The sequence below is a fragment of the Moschus berezovskii genome, chromosome 2 (genome assembly GCF_049115385.1).
Source record: "Moschus berezovskii isolate FMDL1 chromosome 2, NW_MosBer_1.0, whole genome shotgun sequence".
Taxonomy (NCBI): Eukaryota; Metazoa; Chordata; class Mammalia; order Artiodactyla; family Moschidae; genus Moschus; species Moschus berezovskii.
In genome coordinates, this window is record NC_142461.1 from 65,475,574 (window position 1) to 65,498,932 (window position 23,359).

Here is a 23,359-nt window from a genome sequence, read left to right on the forward strand (position 1 = left end):
GATCTAGTCTGCTGAGCAGGTATCGAACTCAAGTCCCCTGCACTGGGAACATGGAGTTCTAGCCACTGGACCACCAGGGAAGTCCCACTGTTGTTCTTTTTAATTGGAGCTATTCCACTGGGTGAATGGAAATAGTTCACTGTGGTTTTAATCTGCATTTCACTGATGACTGAGCATTTTTTGTATTTATCTGCCATTTGTATAACTCCTTTGGTGGAAGTATCCACAAACTTTGCCTACTCTTTTCAGTTCAGTTAAAAAGTTAAAGGATCTAAGAGTCTTTTACATTTTTTGGATAAGTCCTTTATCAAATATATACTTTACAAAAGACTGAGTTTTGCCTTTTCATTTTGTTTAGAGTGTCCTTTGGAGAACAAAAATATTTAATTTTGAAGAAGTTCACTGCATCAACTTTTTATTTTATATTTAATTTTTTCCTAGATAGTGACCTACCAGGGAAATTTATGTTTCTTTTCTCAACATAATTGTGGTGATTTTCTAAAATAAAGTGTTATATAAGTGACTAATTACAAAACTCTATTAATAATCGTCACAGATAAAGGGCTTGGGCTTGGCCTTAGGGCTTCCCTGGTGGCACAGACAGTAAAAAATATGCCTGAAATGTAGGAGACCCAGGTTGGATCCCTGGGTGGAGAAGATCTGCTGGAGAAGGAAATGGCAACCCACTCCAATATCCTTGCCCAGAGAATCCCATGGACAGAGGAGCCTGGTGGGGTACAGTTCATTGGCGTGCAAAGAGTTGGACACAACTGAGCGACTACCTTTCTTCCTTTCTTCCCTTAGTGAAAATCACTGTGTTTATTTGTTAAAAACCTAAGATATTTATATGACATACACACAAAAATCAATGTGGTGTTTACAATTTTCAGGCTATCCCCTTAAAGGGTAGTGGTAGATGCTACTTCTCTATCTACCTCACTCTGGGATACAAATGTGATGGTTGGTGAGTCACTGGACAGTTAGGACAAGGACAACATGCTAAGGGCAGTAGAGCAATGAGACAAAAGAAACATGAGTTTCAAACTACACGGAGTCACCACACTTTCCCAGCACCAATCTAAACCATGCCAGTGTTTCAACTAATAAACTAGCACCTATCAAATGCATTTAAATGAGGCACTGTATTCAATACTTTGTACAATGCTCCAATACTTTGGCTACCTGATGTGAGAGCCAACTCACTGGAAAAGACCCTAATGCTGCAAAAGACTGAAGGCAAAAGGAGAAGGGGCGGCAGAGGATGAGATGGTTGGATAGCATCACTGACTCAACGGAAACAAGTTTGAGCAAACTCGGGGAGATAGTGAAGGACAGGGAAGCCTGGCATGATGCAGTTCATGAGATCACAAAGAGTCAGACACGACTTAGCAACTAAACAACAACTGTATCCAAAGCAACTGGCAAGGTGCAAGACACAGAGTAAACATGATGATATTAGCTATTATACTACAGTACAAATTCAGAGATTGTCTAGGAGGGAAAATTTGCAAAAGTAGTATTTTCTTTAAGCTAAGAAATTTTTGAAAACAATGATTCAATTATTTTTGTATCTTCCAGTAGATTCCAAGTAAGTGGGATAAAGTTGTATGATAACATTAAATAGTTCAACAAAAATATGAACTATATTTAGTAATATAATAGTAAAAGCAAAAAGTATTGACGGAAGTTCTTACCATGGAAAGGTATTCATTCGTACTCTGTTCTTATAAATCAGAATTCCTCCTGACATCACTCCAATCATAATTTCATTGTTACTTTGATCCTTCAAAAAACAAACAAGAAAAAGGGAAATCTAAGATAATGAGTTTTAACTGATAAAGATATAATTTTTAAATATAATTAGTTCTTTTACACAATGTGACAATATATCAAAGGCAGCAGTTAACTGTGCAATATTTATAAACCCATATGGTAACTATTATATCATAAAAACAAGACATACTTCAAATAAAATTTAAATGTTGCATTATTAAAATTCATTAATATAAAGCAATAATAATCTTAGGCTTTTCCATAATTTATAACTGGAACTGACTCTTTGGGCTAGAAAATCAAAGGCTACATCTCATAGAAGGTTAAGCTAGTATCCATCTTTCCATTTCTAAAACTATTACAATCCAATTACTGTGTAAATATGGTGTTAGGATTGCAAAAGTGAATAAAACCTGGAGTTCAGAGCATGGTGAAAGGCAATTTGTAATAAAACAGTATTTCCAATATAAGGAGAAATTCTTTAACATAATACAATAAAAACATCACAGGAAAATAGAGTAGAGAATGCTGTTGAAGAGTGTGGAAGAAAATTTTAATTGTGCTTTCATGAGTGAGTTTTCATGCTGATTCAGCCTGAACAACTGACTTGCAACAATTAACAAAGTAAGTAGAATTAAAACTTTCCTCAGTTGCTAAAAAGTATTGAAATAGTTTTGCTTAACTTGAGACCCACTCTAGTATTCTTGCCTGGGAAATTCCATGGACAGAGGAAAGGGCAGGCTATAGTGTATGGGGTCGCAAAGATTCGGACACAACTGAGCATGCATGCAAGAGTGCTTAACTTGAGACATACTAGAGGCAAATTAATATAGCAATAAAGCTTTTATCCCTAGCATTCATGTGATCAGAAGACAGAACCAAATGATGAAAATATAATCAAGAGTTTGTAACAGTCTCCCTAGGAAAAAACCTCTAAAATGTAGTTTCAATAATTTCTAATTACTAGAGTAAAAACTTGTTTCGCATCAGGTCACTTCCACGTGTTTTGTATACCCATAATTATATGTTCTATTAATACTGTTCTCATCTCTTCTTAATGTCTCTCTGATGGATCATATCAAACCTAACCAAAGTCAACATCAAGTCAAACTTCTCTGTGAAAACTTCCTTAGACCTACAGAATGTACTGAATTATACCATTATACCATGAATATGTGATCAGCACAGTTCTGACCGTGGTAAACTAAAGGCAAAATGGCCCAGTTCTTCAACAAAAAAATTCTATACAGTAAAGGAAGAAGGCATTAAAAGACATTTAAAGTTATTCGATTAAAAACATAAAGCAAAATAAATCATAATATCTAGAAAGGCACATTGGGTGATAAAACCACAAAAAAATGTATAAGGTAGGCAGGAGCTGGGACAGGGTGTAAAGAAGGTTTCTGGAATGGCTGGCAGAAGTCTAACAATGACCTGGGTAGTATTTACAAAAGTGTCATGAAATCAGATTGATTATATTCTCTGCAGCCAAAGAAGGAGAAGCTCTATACAGTCAGCAAAAAATAAGACCAGGAGCTGACTGTGGCTCAGATCATGAAATCCTTATTGCCAAATTCAGACTAAATTGAAGAAAGGAGGGAAAACCACTAAACCATTCAGGTATGACCTAGATCAAATCCCTTATGATTATATCTCCTTCACTGCTTCCCTGGTGGCTCAGATGGTAAAGCATCTGCCTGCAATGGAGGAGACCCAGGTTCAATCCCTAGGTTGGGATGATCCCCAGAAGGAAATGGCAACCCACTCCAGTACTCTTGCCTGGAAAATTCCATGGACTGAGGAGCCTGGCGGGCTACAGTCCACGGTGTTGCAAAGAGTCGGACACAACTGAGTGACTTGACTTTCACTTATGATTACACAGTGGAAGTGAGAAATAAATTTAAGGGACTAGATCTCATAGACAGAGTGCCTGATGAACTATGGATGCAGCTTAATGACACTGTAAAGGAGACGGATCAAAACCATCCCCAAGAAAAAGAAACACAAAAAAAGCAAAATGGCTGTCTGAGGAGGCCTTACAAATAGCTGTGAAAAGGAGAGAAGCGAAAAGCAAAGGAGAAAAGGAAAAATATGCCCATTTGAATGCAGAGTTCCAAAGAATAGCAAGGATAGATAAGAAAGCCTTCCTCAGCAATCAATACAAAGAAATAGACGAAAACAATAGAATGGGAAAGACTAGAGATCTCTTCAAGAAAATCAGAGATAACAAGGGAATATTTCATGCAAAGATGGGCAAGAAAAAGGACAGAAATAGTAGGGACCTAAAAGAAACAGAAGATATTAAGAAGAGGTGGCAAGAATACACAGAAGAACGACACAGAAAAGATCTTCATGACCCACATAATCACAGTGATGTGATCTCTCACCTAGAGCCAGACATCCTGGAATGTGGAGTAAAGTGGGCCTTAGGAAGCATCACTACGAACAAAATTCTGGAGGTGATGGAATTCCAGTTGAGCTATTTCAAATCCTAAAAGATGATGCTGTGAAAGTGCTGCAGTCAATATGCCAGCAAATTTGGAAAACTCAGCAGTGGCCATAGGATGGGAAAAGGTCCATTTTCATTCTAATCCCAAAGAAAGGCAATACCAAAGAATGCTCAAACTACTGCACAATTGCACTCATCTCACATGCTAGCAAAGTAATACTCAAAATTCTCCAAGCCAGGCTTCAACAGTATGTGAACCATGAACTTCCAGATGTTTAAGCTGGATTTAGAAAAGGCAGAAGAACCAGAGATCAAATTGCCAATATCCTCTAGATCACTGAAAAAGCAGGACAGTTAAAAAAAAACATCTATTTCTGCTTTATTGACTATGATAAAGCCTTTGACTGTGTGGATCACAAAAAACTGTGGAAAATTCAAGAGATGAGAATACCAGACCACCTGAACTGCCTCCTGAGAAATCTGTACGCAGATCGAGAAGCAACAGTAGAACTGGACGTAGAACAACAGACTGGTTCCTAATACGAAAAGGAGTACGTCAAGGCTGTATATTGTCACCCTGCTTATTTAACTTATATGCAGAGTACATCATGAGAAACGCTGGGCTGGAGGAAGCACAAGCTGGAATCAAGTTTGCCAGGAGAAATATCAGTAACCTCAGATATGCAGATGACACCACCCTTATGGCAGAAAGCAAAGAAGAACTAAAGAGCCTCTTGATGAAAGTGAAAGAGGAGAGTGATAAAGTTGGCTTAAAATTCAATGTTCAGAAAACTAACATCATGGCCTCTGGTCCCATCACTTCATGGCAAATAGATGGGGAAAGAGTGGAAACAGTGAGTGACTTTATTTTCTTGGGCTCCAAAACCACCTGACCTGCCTCTTAAGAAACCTGTATGCAGGTCAGGAAGCAACAGTCAGAACTGTACACGGAACAACAGACTAGTTCCAAATAGGAAAAGGAGTGCATCAAGGCTGTATATTGTCACCCTGCTTATTTAACTTATATGCAGAGTACATCATGAGGAACGCTGGGCTGGAAGAAGCACAAGCTGGAATCAAGATTGCTGGGAGAAATATCAATAATCTCAGATATGCAGATGACACTACCCTTATGGCAGAAAGTGAAGAGGAACTCAAAAGCCTCTTGATGAAAGTGAAAGAGGAGAGTGAAAAAGTTGGCTTGAAGCTCAACATTCAGAAAACAAAGATCATGGCATCTGGTCCCATCACTTCATGGGAAATAGAAGGAAAAACAGTGGAAACAGTGTCAGACTTTATTTTTGGGGGCTCCAAAATCACTGCAGATGCTGATTGCAGCCATGAAATTAAAAGACGCTTACCCCTTGGAAGGAAAGTTATGACCAACCTTGATAATATATTAAAAAGCAGAGACATTACTTTGCCAACAACGGTCCGTCTAGTCAAGGCTATGGTTTTTCCTGTGGTCACGTATGGATGTGAGAGTTGGACTGTGAAGAAAGCTGATTGCCAAAGAATTGACACTTTTGAACTGTGGTGTTGGAGAAGACTCTTGAGAGTCCCTTGTACCGCAAGGAGATCCAACCAGTCCATTCTAAGGGAGATCGATCCTGGGTGTTCATTGGAAGGACTGATGCTAAAGCTGAAACTCCAATACTTTGGCCACCTCATGCGACGAGTTGACTCACTGGAAAAGACTCTGATGCCGGGAAAGGTTGGGGGCGGGAGGAGAAGGGGACGACGGAGAATGAGATGGCTGGATGGCATCACCGACTCTGTGGACATGAGTTTGAGTGTACTCCGGGAGTTGGTGATGGACAGGGAGGCCTGGCGTGCTGTGATTCATAGGGTCGCGGAGAGTCGGACACGACTGAGCGACTGAACTGAACTGAAAATCACTCCAGATGGTGACTGCAGCCATGAAATTAAAAGATGCTTGCTCCTTAGAAGGAGAGTTATGACCAACCTAGATAGCATATTAAAAAGCAGACATTACTTTGCCAACAAAGGTCCGTCTAGTCAAAGCTATGGTTTTTTCAGTAGTCGTGTATGGATGTGAGAGTTGGACCATAAAGAAGGCTGATCGCCGAAGAATTGATGCTTTTGAACTGTGGTGTTGGAGAAGACTCTTGAGATCCCTTGGACAGCAAGGAGATCCAACCAGTCCACCCTAAAGGAAATCAGTCCTGATTATTCATTGGAAGGATTGATGCTGAAGCTGAAACTCCAATACTTTAGCCACCTGATGCGAAGAACTGACTCATTTGAAAATACCCTGATGCTGGGAAAGATTGAAGGTGGGAGAAGAAGAGGATGACAGAGGATTAGATGGGTTGGATGCATCACCAACTCAGTGGACATGAGTCTGAGTAAACTCCTCATGTTGGAAAGACAGGGAGGCCTGGCATTCTGCTGTCCATGGGGTTGCAAAGAGTCAGACACGACTGAGCAACTGAACTGAACTGACCTGATAATGATAGCTCAACTGGAATTCCATCACCTCCACTAGCTTTGTTCATAGTGATGCTTCCTTAGGCCCACTTGATTTTGCATTCCAGGGTGCCTGGCTCTAGGTGAGTGATCAGACCAAAGTGGTTATCTGGATCATGGAGATCCTTTTTGCAAAATTCTTCTGTGTATTCTTGCTACCTCTTCTTAATATCTTCTGCTTCTGTTAGGTCCATATCATTTCTGTCCTTTATTGTGTCCATCTTCGCATGAAATGTTTCCTTGGTATCTCTAGTTTTCTTGAAGAGATCTATAGTATTTCCCATTCTACTATTTTCCTCTATTTCTTTGCATTGGTCACTGAGGAAGGCTTTCTTATCTCTCCGTGCTCTTCTTTGAACTCTGCATTCAAATGGGCATATCTTTCCTTTTCTCTTTTGCCTTTCACTTCTCTTCTTTTCTCAGCTATTTATAAGGCCTCCTCAGACAATCATTTGGCCTTTTTGCATTTCTTTTTCTTGGGGATGATCTTGATCACTGCCTCCTGTACAATGTCATGAACCTCCGTCCATAGTTCTTCAGGCACTCTGTCCATCGGATCTAATCCCCTCAATCTATTTGTCACTTCCACTGTATAATCGTAAGGGATTTGATGTAGGTCATACCTGAATGATCTACTGGTTTTCCCTACTGTCTTCAATTTAAGTCTGAAATTTTCAATAAGGAATTTATGATCTGAGCCACAGTCAGCGCCTGGTCTTGTTTTTGCTGACTATATAGAGCTTCTCCATCTTTGGCTACAAAGAATATAATAATCTGATTTTGGTATTGACTATATGGTGAGGTACATGCATAGAGTCAGTTCTCCCACACTGCAGGCAGATTTTTAGTAGCTCAGCCATGAGGGAAGCCCAAGAATACTGGAGTGGGTAGCTTATCTCTTCTCCAGCAGACCTTCACAACCCAGGAATCGAACCGGGGTCTCCTGCATTGCAGGCAGATTCTTTACCAACTGAGTTATCAGGAAAGCCCTTCAACAGCATTAGTCATTATGAAAATACAAAGTAAAACCATGATGAGATAAAATACACTTATCAGAAAAGCTTAAAAAGAAACAAAACGGGCAGTACCACACGCTAAAAAGGATGTAAAACTATTAGAACTTGTAAATAAGCTGGTGGGGATGCAATGAGGCTCAAGTACTCTAGAAAACAATTTGGTAATTTCATATAAAGCTACGTATACACTTACTGCATGATCTAGAAAGACCTCTCTGGGATTTGCACTCTACATAAATGAGAATTTGAACCCACATAGAAACTATAAATGAATTTTTGCAGTAGGCCTATAGAAACAAAAATTACTGGAAGCAACCCAGATGTCCTTCAATGGGTGAATGGAGAAACAAACCATGGTACATCCACACAATGGAATACAATTCAGCAATAAAAGGCATAAACTATTGAAGCACAGTATCTCAGATCAATCCCAAATGCATTATTCTAATTAAAATAAGTGAAGTGCAATGAAGTGGAAGTCACTTAGTTGTGTCCGACTCTGCAACCCCATGGAGCATACATAGTCCATGGAATTCTCCAGGCCAGAATACTGGAGTGGGTAGCCTATCCCTTCTCCAGAGGATCTTCCCAATCTAGGGATCAAAAGCAGGTCTCCCACATTGCAGGCGGATTCTTTACCAACTGAGTGATGAGCGAAGTCCCTAAGTAAAAGAAACCAGCATCAAAAGGTTACACAGTATACTATGATTCCATGTATAAGACAAACTGTAAAAAACAAACTATGGAGTCAGGGAAGAGACCAGTTGTGGCCAGAAACTGCGGTTAAGAATGAGGCTGGACTACACAGGGGGACCAGGAGTGAGGTTTTTTAGGGGCAAGGCAAGGGTGGTGGTGATAGAATTGTTCTGTATTCTGTTTGTGGTAGTGGTTATACAAATCTACACTTGTTAAAATTCATACAACTGAACACCAAGAAAAAATGCATTTACTATGTTACTTTAAGAAACAAACATTCCCATGCTCCCTCCCCTCAGATCTTTTTTCGTTCCCTTTAATCTTGAAGTTGTCATTCACTCTTTACTTTTCTACAGTTCTCTTATTCATATAATCTTCTAGGCATACCAAATGTCTTCATGTTTTCAACCAAGCCATGTTCTCTCTTGATTTCAGGTCTTCCTTCATCCTGATGGCTCTGTGATGGGAACTACTATCTTAGCTAATTAATTTTTACTCATTTTTCTGGCTTCAGTAAATTACTCCTAAGAAGCTTTCCCTATGCTCTGCTCCCAAGCTGGATTACAAGTTCCTGCCATAGGATCCCACAGCATTCTGTACTTTCCCTTCCATGTTCTCAAGTATTTAGTTGTTTGTACAGGTCTCATTTTTTCCCCTCACTGTCTTGTGTGCTCCAGGAGGGCAGGGATGACTGATGTTTTGTTCACTAAGTCATCCTCAGTGCCTACAATGTACAAGGCATGTAACAGATGCACCACAAAGAAGGTTCTAAGATGTTTCATATTTTGCAGATTGCTATAAATAACTTGGTTCCACTCTGATCTTTTTTCAGCCTACAGTCTAGAGGCAGAGAGAAAAGATCTTACCTTGTTTTTCAAAATAAAGTATTAGTTTATGTTCAGTTAAATATTGTGATATTCAATTAAAACAAGTATTTTCTTTATGTGTCCTCTTCCCTCTTTCCTTTGTCCCTCTTTGTTTCTGATGCTGCAAATTTCCTTTCTTGTTCACTTAACATCTGAACATTTTCTTAAGTTCTCCATATCCATATACAATAGAAACACCTTTTCCTAGCTCATCTTTTTTGGGGGGGTCTGTAGAAAATACTTAAAATTTAAATTCCTTTAATTTGGCACTCTACATTTATGGCTTTCTGAAAAAGAGTTTTACAATGTAATAATTTAAACAACAAAAAAACAAAACAATAAATAATAAAATGGTTAATTATGTATGAGATCCAGCCATGTCACTTAAGTTTAAAAAAGAATGTCTAACATTCTTTGCTGGGCTCAGTGGTAAAGAATCTGCCTGCCAATGAAGGAGATGTAGGTTCAATCCCTGGGTCAGGAACATCCCCTGGAGAAGAAACTGGCAACCCACTCCAGTACTCTTGCCTGGGAAATCCCATGGACAGAGGAACCCGGTGGGTTACACTCCACGGGGTGGCACAGAGTCGGACAAGACTTACAGACTGAAGAATAACAACAAACATTCTTTGTACTTCACTGTCAGCAGTCAAAGAAAGCAGACAGCAGTCTAAACTACCTTCAGAAAACTGTTCAGGACTAAAATGACTGACTTTAGTGGTCTTTTTACTGTTAACTACAGTCTAGTATACATATTTACAATTCCATTTGTTTTAAGCTGTATTATAAGAAAAAAACAAAATCTAGTGGCAAATTTTTACCTTTGGAGAATCATGTCCAAAACTAATAGCCACAAAGAGAGAAGGGTGAAGGGCCCATTTTAAAGAATATAAAAAGTTCAAGAGGAACTTACTTAAACACTTTAAATCAAACTAGACAGGGTTTCAAGTCACAAATGCTCAGAATTACCAAATACAGTCATGTGATTTTTTTAAAGGAATGACTGACACAAGCTTTGCGAAATGTAAGAACTAATCAATCCTCCCCTCCAAGAAAATGGCCAAAAGAAGCCCTATATAAAACCATTACATGGAGTAGGGCTCTGAGTTCTCAAACTACTATCTGTCTGTGAGTCTGTGTATATCTGTATACAAAAATAAATTGAGAACAATTATCTAAGGAAAACTTAACTCCCTTTCAGGCTGGTATCCTTATGAGGCTTAGTAGTTGTCCCAGGAAAACATAAACCTATTACTAATGCAGTTGATGACTACCTATAATTCCACTTTTCATCAGGTATAGAGAACAGATGTACTTCAGGTACTTCTAAAGGAATATAACCTCTTGACAAACAATCATAAGGACAGCCACACACATGTATGCTTATAGTAGGAGGATGACAGTCTTCTGGAAGCATCAAATTGCCACAGTGAAAAAGAAGTTACGGTGTTATACAGGAAAAGCCAGTAATTATAAAATTTCATGTTAACAAAGGGATGGTGTAGGGGAAAAACCAAAATGTGCAAATATAATTGATTTTGTGCTTTATAAATAAAAATTTATAATGATATCACTAGATGATGAAAAGAATGTAGTAATACAGGCCTCGGTGAGGTGAAATCATCTTTTATAATAAAGATTTTCATAAAAATTAAAAATACAAATAACTACTTTTCTTGTAACCATTTTTATTTTGCAAAATAAAAATTCTAAAGGCACTGTCTCTTATGGTCAGCAAAAATTATCCTTGTAACACACTACCTTGAAGAAAAATAATATGTAAAATTCATTGATTCTTCTTGTCAGGTAATGAATCTTGAGTGATTGGGTTAGTAAAATTACTTATATTCAGAGGAAATTGTCAATGCAATGTTGGTGGCACTCACTATTCCATTTTTTGCCTAATCCTATCAGGGAATTAAAAACTTTTTTTTTTACTGAACATTTATGCTTAAGTCGACAATATCAAACTGTTTTCTTCACTTACCCTTGCATAGTGGAATTCAACTCCATAGAGTTCTAAGGTACGTGCTGTGTTCAGGTAACTAAATTCTGCTTCTGCAGGAGATAAGCCTCTGTAAAAACATCACTAGGTTAAAAACTGTAACAATCACAAATATGACCAAGTTACATAAAGGTTATTTATCTAGAAAATTTTCAGCATTCTAATTAAATCTTTTACAAAATACAAAAGGTACGACTATTCCTCTTAGTTACGTACAGTAACAGCTACCTTTTCTGGAGGGTACATTTTCAGTAATGCTAACTGTTTTATAGGATATATTCTTATTTTCCAGAAACATAAGAATGGGTCAAGTTTTTAAAGTTCCACGCTATACTTATGGATGTTACAAAGTCACTCTCAGACCAAAACAAGTATTCTTCAAAATTTGGTCTACACTCCACATGTGCATTTTCATCACACAAGGTACTTCTGACATATGCAGTCTTTGGGGTGAGCTCCAGAGCAGGGTTTCTCAGGGTGTGGTGCCCAGACAGGTGCTGACTCATAACAAGGACAGAAATTAAGAGGGTCACAGCCTTTTGTAGCACTTTGGCAGTTATTTTACATCTGTTGCATCTAATGACAATAAAAAGTAACTGTAATTTTTAACGCTTTTGTTTATTTCTCCATTTTGTTTTTCAAGTAATTAATTTTTATTGTATTTTTCAGAAGTATTGTTCCATGAGAGACTGGGGGAAAAACTGGTCTTTCATCACAGTTTCAGAAGTACTGTTCTACAGAACCCAGTGTTAGAATAAAAGGGGTTCAAATCATTTATATTTTAAGACATATTCCAGTGATTCTTATGAACACAAGTGTGAGAACTACTACTGTAAATGCAAAGTCTTTAGAAAGGTTCTATTATATATAGTTCTAACAACCTTGGTTATCTGATATCAGGTTCTAGCAGAGCAAAAGCAGCAAATTAAAAATGCAAATATAACCATTCATTAACGATACCAGAAAAGGGAGTAAGCAGCTTGCCAATATATGAACATAAAAATAGGATTCCTCGGAAAAAAAAGCAGATATACTTCAGTTTTCTATAAAATTCAATTAAGTTAAATAAATACTCTTACTTTCCCCCCCAAGCCCCACAGTTAAACTGGTTGATTCTATTTTTTTTTTCTTTAAAAATTTGCAGAATCATTTCTTAAAGGCAAATAGAAATGTATAACCAACACACTGTAAAATGTACAAACATTCTCCTGACAGAAGAGGCTTTTCATTATTGGTAAACTTTTTAAAAATTTAATTTTATCTTCAAACCCTTGGTTCAGATATGCTATGTGTAGAACTATTATAATAAATGGCATTTACTCTTAGAACAAAACAGCCCCCACACCTCACGAAGCCAATCTATTAAAATTTTCAGTCATTAGTCTTATTTTAGATTCAGTTCAGTTCAGTTCAGTCGCTCAGTCGTGTCCAACTCTTTGCGACCCCATGAATCACAGCACGCCAGGCCTCCCTGTCCATCACCAACTCCCGGAGTTCACTCAAACTCATGTCCATCGAGTCGGTGATGCCATCCAGCCATCTCATTCTCTGTCGTCCCCTTCTCCTCCTGCCCCCAATCCCTCCCAGCATCAGAGTTTTTTCCAGTGAGTCAACTCTTCGCATGAGGTGGCCAAAGTATTGGAGTTTCAGCTTTAGCATCAGTCCTTCCAATGAACACCCAGGATTGATCTCCTTTAGAATGGACTGGTTGGATCTCCTTGCAGTCCAAGGGACTCTCAAAGTCTTCTCCAACACCACAGTTCAAAAGTATCAATTCTTCCGCGATCAGCTTTCTTCACAGTCTAATTCTCACATCCATACATGACCACAGGAAAAACCATAGCCTTGACTAGACGGACCTTTGTTGGCAAAGTAATGTCTCTGCTTTTTAATATGCTATCTAGGTTGGTCATAACTTTCCTTCCAAGGAGTAAGCGTCTTTTAATTGCATGGCTGCAATCAGCATCCGCTGTGATTTTGGAGCCCCAAAAAATAAAGTCTGACACTGTTTCCACATCTGTGTCCCATGAAGTGATGGGACCAGATGCCATGATCTTAGTTTTCTGAATGTTGAGCTTCAAAACAACTTTTTCACTCTCCTCTTTCATCAAGAGGCTTCTGAGTTCCTCTTCACTGTCTGCCATAAGGGTGGTGTCATCTGCATATTTGAGGTTATTGATATTTCTCCTGGCAATCTTGATTCCAGCCTGTGCTTCTTCCAGTCCAGCGTTCCTCATGATTCAGTTCAGTTCAGTTCAGTTCAGAGGGTCAGCAAACCTTTACTGGAAAGAGCTGGATAGCTACACTTCAGGCTTTCAGGCCATAGCGGTCTCTGTTGCAACAACTCAGCTCTGCTGTCACAATGTGGAACAATAAGGGAATCTGTGTTCCAATGTTCATTTATGGACATGGAAAGTGAAATTTCTCAAGCTTTCATGTGCCATGAAATGTTATTCTTCTTTTGATTTTCTTCAACCATTTCAAATGTATAAACCATTTATATTAACCTGTAGGCCATACAAAAGGTGGCAGTGGGCCATAGTTTGCTAACCTGTTTTTGACACATGGGCCATTACTCAATGAAAGTAAGTTTCCTTATTACTAAGAGCTAATATTTCTTCAGTGCTTACTATGTGCCAAGCACTATTCTGAGTATTCTGTATATATAAACTCATTTGATCCTTAAAATAACACCAGAGGCAGATCGCTTTATCACCCCCAATTTACATATAAGGAAACAGAGAAATAGAGTGATTGGGCCAAGGTTATAAGATAGTAAGCTGCCTCATTAGAATTTCAAACCAGACTGAATGAGTCTGGTTCAGACACTTAGAATCTAGTCTTTCAATCAATATGTAACACTGCAAAATACTCCCTGAGTCATTTTGAAAAGTGTGGTAAAGCAAAACTGAACTCTGAACCAACAACTTTCTATTCAAAGTAATAAATCTCTTCTTGAAAACTCATGTCATAGAAAATTAGACTCACAAAATATCAAAGCTGAATACTGTTATGAATGAAAAAAGTTACTATTTCAAAAGAATGTTTTTTATTAATTTCAAATTCCATGGACAAAGGAGTCTGGTGGGCTACAGTCCATGAGGATGCAAAGAGTTGGACACGACTGACTAACACACACAGAGTTATTACCAAACAGAATGGATTCCTTTCACACAGCTAAAAACTAGAAAAGAACGCTAAGTAGATTGATCTGTATATTACAAGCACATTATTAATATTCTAAAATTCCTTTTTAAAGAACTGGAGACTTTGTAGAATAGCAAATGCTATGTCTGTTTACATATAACTTTATGTTTCTTAACAGACATGAAAATAAGCCTCGTATATTCTATGAAATGGGCTTCGCTGATGGCTCAGCAGGTAAAGAATCTGCCTGCAATGCAGGAGACACAGGAGATGTGGGTTCATTCCCTGGGTCAGGAAGATCCCCTGGAGAAGGAAATGGCAACCTACCCTAGTATTCCTGCCGGGATAATCCCACATACAGAGCAGCCTGGCAGGCTATAGTCCACAGGGTTGCAAAAAGTCGGACATGACTGAGCATGCATGCATTCTATGAAATAAGTGGTATTGTTTAGTATAAATTACCTATATTTCTTTATAGTAGTCATACTATTTTATATAATAGCAACTGTTCTATATAAAGTAAATAAAACCACCACATTCGAAATAATTTAAAACATTTCTCTAGAAGAGATACCATCAAGAAGCTTACTCAGTAAGCAGAAAAGTAAGTAAATTCTTACATATGTTGCTGATGTAATTTTGCAATTTCTTTTTCAAAATCTTGAGGTTGATTAGGAATGAAAGAATAATCTGAGAGGTAGCCTGACAAGTTTTCTGATTGATTGTAGTCTCCAAGTTCAGCTAATAAATGGAAAAAATATTAACACTTTATAAAGAAATATTCAAGTTTTATAGTCAAATCAACAAAGTCATGAATTCCATTATATTTCTGGAAGTAAAATATCTGTTTCTACTGTTACCATTTAAGCAAGTTATAATGACGCATTTAACATTTTTCTAGGTCTTAAACAACTTCGGAAAAAGTCTTTCCAGGAGCCAAAGTAATTGCTAATTGGATGTTTTATTATGTTTTCTGTGCAAACACTTTTTTCTGTATGGTAACATACATCTGAATAACTGCTACATTAAAGGTAATGCTGTATCAACAGAAACCACGCAATCATATGCTATTTGGCCAAAAACGGGGCTGATACTTACACTGAACAGCAAATGAAGCCAAAAGAGCAGCAGTATTATAAGGACAGGGCAATCTAATAAAATAAAACAGAAAATAACGCAAGGTTAAACACAATAATTTTAAAAGCACTATAATTTAAATTATATTATTCACACTTGAAATTTCCAGGTGACTTACATGTTTAACTATTAAGTAATGAACTTATCTGATGAAAGGAATTCACACTACATAGAGCCATCTAGATAATCTGTCTGCAATGATCACAAACCACTAAATGCAGAATTAAAGGTATTTTTAAAGCCCATTACTAAAAATTTAAAATAGCCCACCTTCCAGTAAGAATGTCTTGTTTGATTTGCAAAAAATACTGGTACCTTGGGGGAAAAAAAAGATAATTAGTATTTACTGGAATTACAAAATTTAGAGTTTTAAAAACTATATATTTACATTAACATAAAACTGAAATATTTGCTTTTATAAAGAACATATTAGCACATGCAAATATATTTTAAAATAAACTTTCATAAATTCATGAATCCAAATATTTAGAATTCTTTGATAAATGAAATATTATACTTCAAATATTTTGTTTCCCTAGCTTCTATTATAAAACTTTCATGATTTTTTTTTTTTCTAAACTTTCATGATTTTAAGAATTACATGACTGAAGAAGATGACGGAGAAGTACTCTGAAGACTGGTGTTTGCCAAAAGTAGAACTGGGAAGCACAGGAAACGTTTAAGTCAGAGACACAGAGAACTGACAGTAGCAACACACTAGAGATCCACTGAAGAAAGTCACTCTGCAGAGCCAGGAGGCCAGCTCAACACAGTTAGCCTATGTTGCTCACTACAGCATCAGGCAACAAGAAGTTGCTAACTGTAGAAAAGCACTTTTCCATCTTCATTTGAGTTAAGAAAGCTCTCTTTGATCGGGGGGGAAAGTTCCCGTCCTCACTGTTGCTCTACTATTAAAATTGCCAAGTAGCCAATTTCCTTTAAAACCAACAAAAATTTAAGTATCCTATACCAAGAATACCAAGGTTGCTCACAAGATGGACTTGCCCTTCTGTCCCTGATGGAGGGTACAGTCATCCCCTCATTAGGTTTATCGGTGCCTGGGTAAAGGCACCTGTGCTGTATCATGTGGGCAGAAGATAAAATTGTGTAGCTTTTAATGTTTAAACAGAGAATTAAGACTTTCATTTCAACCCACTAAAAAAAGTACACCACAAGAGTCAAAATTATTTAAAATTTTAGTTGTTTGGCTATTATAGTTATTAAAGAGTTCCATGACAATGAAATTACCAAAGAATGTAATTAAGATTTTCAGAGAATCAGATATAAAACACCTGATACAAATATCCTGGCTTCATATATTAATGAAGTACATAAACTCCTTGTAAGGCTTAATGCATAGTATTACAATATTACCTATGTACTCAACCCAAGACAACATATTTTTATCTGGTTTACTTGATTTCATAATTAAAAGTTAAAGATTTCTGGTGGGAAACAGTCTTATAGTTAAGATTGAAACGTGTATATCCTTGATATACTACTGTAAATCCTATACAAATAACATCTATGCTTCCTGAATTTGATTTACACACTGAGCAGTAAGAACTGATGGAGTGGAAACCAGAATTAAAGTCCTAAGCTAAACCAGCCTGTGATCTTTGGCAAATTACTTAAACTTTGGTGAAGCCTTAGTTTCTCTATTTGTAAAAAAAGAAGTAATATCACTTGCCTAGTATATGTATCCCAGGGGCCCTAAATATAGTGATAAAAGTCCAATTTTTAAAGATAATTAAAGACCTTTAAGATAGAATAATGACTGAGCTAAACGTTGAGATGATCTGTTTAAGTTGTAAAAAGAATACAATAACATATCATGCACTAAACACCTACGATGTACTGAATATACTAAGCACTAAAAAGGTATGAAAGAAATGTCATTTGTATTGTAATGCTGCTGCTGCTAAGTCGTTTCAGTTGTGTCCGATCCTGTGCGACCCCATAGACGGAAGTCCTCCAGGCTCCCCCTTCCCTGGGATTCTCCAGGTAAGAACACTGGAGTGGGTTGCCATTTCCTTCTCCAATGCGTGAAAGAGAAGTCGCTCAGTCGGGTCCGACTCTTCGCGACCGCATGGACTGCAGCCTACCAGGCTCCTTGGTCCATGGAATTTTCCAGGCAAGAGTACTGGAGTGGGTTGCCATTGCCTTCTCCGGTGTATTGCAATGACTCCTAAGAAAATGCCAACTCTAGTTATGCCAGCACCTGTTAATACAAATGACATTTAACCTGATGAAAGGTCTGTAACTCTTTTTTTTTTTCTTTTTTTAACCACTAATCCAAAAAAGAATCTCAAGGCAAGGAGGTACAGCAGTAGACTTCCTTTTTGTGGGGCTTAAACCAGACCTTAAAATTGAGCAATTGGCTAAGGGTGACCTACCTCTACTCATGACCGTAACAAGAAGGCTACCCAAGCACTAAAGTTTTAAAGGAGTCTTTTTTTTTTAAACCCTGGCTGCATATTATTAATAGGATCACCTGGAAGCCAGGTCTCATGTGAGACCTATTAAATCAGAATATCTAGGGGTCTGGCCATGGTATCAGCATGTTTTAGAGCTTCCCTATCAGCAGCATGGTGATTCTAACTTGTAATTAGGGTAGAAAATCCAAGATATATAAATGATAATAAAATTAAAATTTGCCATTTACTCATTTTACCAAAAAGCACCAGTTACAAGATTCCAGGACATTACATTATTTTTAAAATAATGCGTTATTTCTAGCGAAAACATATTTTACTGATAGACTCTAGCACAATTCCACTACTACCACCAAATGTGTTTTTACTTTATTCTACTTCATGAAGATAGTTTGACTTTAATTATCAGCGAGACATTTATTCTCTGGTTATGTTTTCAACACAGGCTATAAAAGAATGAACACATCAAGCTTATTAAGAAATTTAAAGACAGTGTTTTGAGTGAAGTAAATTATGAATATAGCTACAACTGACAACATTTTAATTGCTTATGCTAATAAAGTTTTCATAAACATTAAACACATTAGAAATCCAATTGGTCTTTTATTTTTCATATACATTTAAAAACTAATTACATAAATACATATTATGGCATACTTTGTTATTTGATTTCAAGTTACATGTACCAGTAAAAAATGAATTTTAAAATGCTTCATAATTCCCAATTTTCAGTAATTCAAGGCAGTTTCTTTGAAGTTCATCCAAAATTTGGGAAAGTTTTATTATACTGAGAACTATTAAGACAAAAGATCCTATTATTTTAATTACTTAACAACAACAAAATCTGACTGATTAAGAGTTACAATACTAAACTAAGGTTTTCATATAACTTTGCCTTTCAAGATAAAGCACATTATTAGTGTCAAAGGTTAGGACTACATCATCCTGGATCTATATTCCTGAGTTCTGTTATAAAAACAGTAACACCCCACCCCACAACACACACACAGCAAAGGACTTTCAACAGTGCTTTGCTTCTCCACTTTGCCAAAGTATTCTAAAGGATAATGAAAACATTAGCATCTAACAGCATACCTACAGATAGCTTTAGGTGTGTGTGCGTGCTAAATCGCTTCAGTGTTTTCAGACTAATTGCAACATCATGGACTGTAGCCCAGCAGACTCCTCTATCCATGGGATTCAGATTTTTAATTTGTCACCTATCTTTTAGAGTAATTCTGAATACAGTCAATGACCTATATTCTTATATCGTGTGGAAGGTATAATATACTAATTTTTAATTCTGTCTTTAAAAACAAAAACTAATAATTCTTTCAATCAATACGTAAGGTTATCATTCAAGTTATTTTAATGACATTTACCACACTATGATTATTCCCCATGATTTCTACCTTAAACAGTTCACCTAACATTTATGTGATATCAAAATGCTATCTGGGTCATTTTTGTGTACATTATGTCAAGTAGAAGGGACAACAGGATTAATTGCAAATGAAGATCAAACTAAAAATGGCCAGTGATGTGGGGATTTTCAGCCTGAATGTGCTAGTACACTCTCTGCCAGCATGCTCTACAAAGATACCTGCTGACCATCATTCCTACACACAATGGTTATACATTTAATAAATTCTATGCTCTCTTCAATGAAAGTAAAATACAGAATAGCTTTCACAAGGGGGAAAAAAAAACCAAACTAGATAACTGTCACTATGCAGAATCCCTGGAATACAACTGCAGAATCATCTAATTACTACAATTAATGACAGCAGTGCTTCTGAACTATTTTTCACAAAGTTAGTATTTAAATGGCTCAGGAAGCTGCTTACGGTTAGATGAGCTGGCCCTAGGGTTACAACCTCCTAAATCTCTCCCAGCCATCCAAAAGTGGAGGAAGAAATTTATCTTAAAACATCCACAACCTATTCTGTGTGCTGGCAGGGAAGCTGAGTACTATGTCATGGTCATCTATTTTTGCCTAATTTCAAAATTTTGTAAGAGTTTTGACAATATTTTCAAGTAAAAATATGCTCCATAAACCCACCTTGTATATTCTTCTTGTAACTTGTTGGGGTCACTTACAAAAAATTTGACTCTAAAGTTCAAACTGTAAGGAGATCCTCCTAGAATTAATAAAAGCAGTTCTAATTAATTAGATTATATTAATCCTTTATCTTTATAAAGTATACTTGTATAACATCAAGTAAATATGTTTGCTCACTCTTTAGCTGCTTCCTTATTGGTTTGTTTGGATCCAGCCACCTCTGAAAAATAAATAAATAAGACTGATTTGTTTTTTCCTTGAGGAACTAATACAAGAATTCTTGCAACTCTATTCCATTTGAAAATTAATGCTAAAAATTGCATTTTTTGAAAAGGCCTACTATGTGAGGGGGAAAAAAATCACTAAATTATAAACTCATATATCAAATGTAACAAAATTCTACAAGAAAGTACTGAATATATTTGTGATTTAAGATTTTGATTTAAATTTCTCATTAAGCTATACAGTATGTAATAACCTCTATTCCAAAAGTAAAAATGCTTCATCACCACAATATGAAGTGATTCTGTTAAGTATTAACAGCCTATCAATTTTTAAAAATTCTCTTTATCTCTCATAAAAATATGCTTTGCTTTATGCTCTCATTCAGACAAAATTTACACATCATGAAAATCTACTCTTATGAAAAAAATTTAACTCCTTCTCTATTCCTCAAAAAAGAAAATAAAATACTCCCCCCCAAAAACATCCCACACTAATTTTTTAAGAGACAATGTTTAGGGAAAGACTGCTTTTCTGTATATGAAAATTTCAAGTAGTCTAAACACTTCTGAATGCCACTTAAGCTCTATTTCAGGAAAACTATAAATTCAGAAAACATTTCAACAGCCAATGTTTCAGTTAAAAAAATTAAACCTCAAAACGAGGTTGTAGCTATGGCAGTATTTTCAAAGCACTACACAAATATAAGCTTATATATTGTTACTTATAAACTTTCCGACTATCACCCACAGTTGATCCAATAAAATGCACACAAATAGACTTTAGAAACAAGTGACTGAAAGTAATCCATGAGTCTTTTCTTTCCACTGTCCATAACATCCAACATATCAAATCCAACTAATTCTACCTCCAAATCATCCCTAGAATTTAATAATTGTTCTCCACCTGCTCTGCTACCATCCTTTACCCTCTTAATAATCGTAGTGTGTCTCTTCTCTTCCTCTCATCCTTCATCCTCCTTTTTTTTTTTTCTTTTTGGGTCTTAGTAGTGGCACTTGGATCTTTGACCTTCATTGTGGCATGCAGGATCTTTAGTTGTGGTATGTAAACTCTTAGTTGCGGTATGTGGGATCTAATTTACCAAGGATTGAACCCAGGCCTCCTGTTTTGGAAGCTTAGCCATTAGATCACCAGAGAAGTCCCTAGAGTAGTCTTTTGAAAGTGTCACTCCTTTGCTTGATATCTCTTGATAATTTCTTAATATAAGATCCAAAGGCCTTACTATGGCTTACATGGTCTCTACTTATCTCTTCTTTCTTCGTTTCTTTAATGTTTTATTTGCCTCAGTTAATTTTAAAAATGTATATTTCAAAGAGGCAATTCTAGACTCCTGATAAGTTTTAGAAGCCTTACAATACCAATCAAAATAGGTGTCCAGTTCAGATTTGACAATTCCAGATCTGTGGCTGTCAAATTTTTTTTACATATCCACGTATCTACTCTCTTTTAGATTCTTTTCCCAAATAAGCCAATACAGGGTATTGAATAGAGTTCCCCTGCTATACAGGAGGTCCTTATTGGTTAATTATTTTATATACTGTAGTGTGTATATGTCAGTCCCAACCTCCCAATTTATCCCCCTTCCCTCCTTGCCCTGTAACTCTTAAGTTTGTTTTCTACATCTGTGACTCTATTTCTGTTTTGTAGATAAATTCCTTTGTATCCTTTTTTTAGATTTCACATTTAAGTGATTTATTTGTCTCCTTAACTTCTTCCACCGCAGTTTTCCGAGCTTCAGTCATAATGGCCTCCTTTTTGTTTCTCCAAGATGCCGTCTTAGGGCCTCAATTCCAAGCATCCTGATGCAAAGAATGTCCTTTCCCAGCTTTTACTATGGTTGACGTCTTTATCTGTCTCAACTTAAATTTCACTTCATCAGAAAGGCCTTCATTGACCGCCCTATCAAAAGTATGTCACAAAGCTCCTATCTGCTGTTGCTAAGTCACTTCAGTCATGTCCGACTCTGTGTGACCCCATAGACGGAAGCCCACCAGGCTCCCCTGTCCCTGGGATTCTCCAGGCAAGAACACTGGAGTGAGTTGCCATTTCCTTCTCCAATGTGTGAAAGTGAAAAGTGAAAGTGAAGTCACTCAGTCGTGTCCGACCCTTAGCGACCCCACGGACTGCATGCAGCCTACCAGGCTCCTCCATCCATGGGATTTTCTAGGCAATAGTACTGGAGTGGCTTGCCATTGCCTTCTCCGAAGCTCCTATCTACTTAGTTATTTTCCTTCTGGTAAGGAACATTAAATTCATTCATAACATTTTAACTGCAAAGTGTTTGTTTTACTTTTTACTGCCTATCTCCTTTTGTAGATTATGAACTCCTTAAGGTAAGGAATAATATCTGATTTATTTAAAGCTGAAGGGTCTGTACCCAGCACTGAATACAGCATATAACATTCTAAAATAATCTGGTGAAGGGCTAACTGACCCTGTTGAATGACTCAGCAGTTTCTATTTCTGTGCCAATAATCAGATGGTTTTACCCCTACTTAACATATCTGTTCCCCCTAGGTAACCACCCATTTATCCACAGTCTCACCCACATACTTATTAATCTAGTGATTTTTTTTCCTGCATATTTTCTAGAAAGAAACATAAATTGTATTCATTTTACTGTTTAAAATCAAAATTTTGGACCATTTAATTCACCATAGCCTGCCTTCCTCATTCAGTTCATCTTCAAAACATTCTGATATCATAGATGCACACGTTTAAATATACAAGATGTGTGAGGCTGGCACAGCTTAGAGAAGTACACTAACAAGCACTGGGAAATGTCACAGATTTCCTCAGTGATGGCAATTAGATAGGAGGTATCAGTTCAGTTCAGTCCCTCAGTCGTGTCCGACTCTTTGCGACCCCATGAATCACAGCACGCCAGGCCTCCCTGTCCATCACCAACTCCCAGAGTTCACTCAAACTCATGTCCACAAAGTCGGTGATGCCATCCAGCCATCTCATTCTCTGTTGTCCCCTTCTCCTCCCACCCCCAATCCCTCCCATCATCAGAGTCTTTTCCAGTGAGTCAACTCGT

General features: G+C 37.1%; 1 protein-coding gene across 4 annotated transcripts in view; it reads right to left on the minus strand.

Annotated features, from left to right (window-relative positions):
• The window catches only part of PTPN4 (protein tyrosine phosphatase non-receptor type 4), a 201,382-nt gene that overhangs the window by 94,761 nt on the left and 83,262 nt on the right, over positions 1–23,359 (minus strand). For 2 of the 4 annotated variants that reach the window (XM_055398840.2, XM_055398842.2), the window contains exons 4-10: positions 20,254–20,296; positions 20,077–20,176; positions 15,850–15,894; positions 15,541–15,593; positions 15,063–15,183; positions 11,278–11,365; positions 1,695–1,783 (exon numbers count right to left, since the gene is read on the minus strand). In XM_055398840.2, the coding sequence (XP_055254815.2) occupies positions 1,695–1,783; positions 11,278–11,365; positions 15,063–15,183; positions 15,541–15,593; positions 15,850–15,894; positions 20,077–20,176; positions 20,254–20,296 (539 nt within the window). The remainder of the gene's footprint in view (positions 1–1,694; positions 1,784–11,277; positions 11,366–15,062; positions 15,184–15,540; positions 15,594–15,849; positions 15,895–20,076; positions 20,177–20,253; positions 20,297–23,359) is intronic. The other 2 variants (XM_055398841.2, XM_055398843.2) reach the window with 1 other exon arrangement.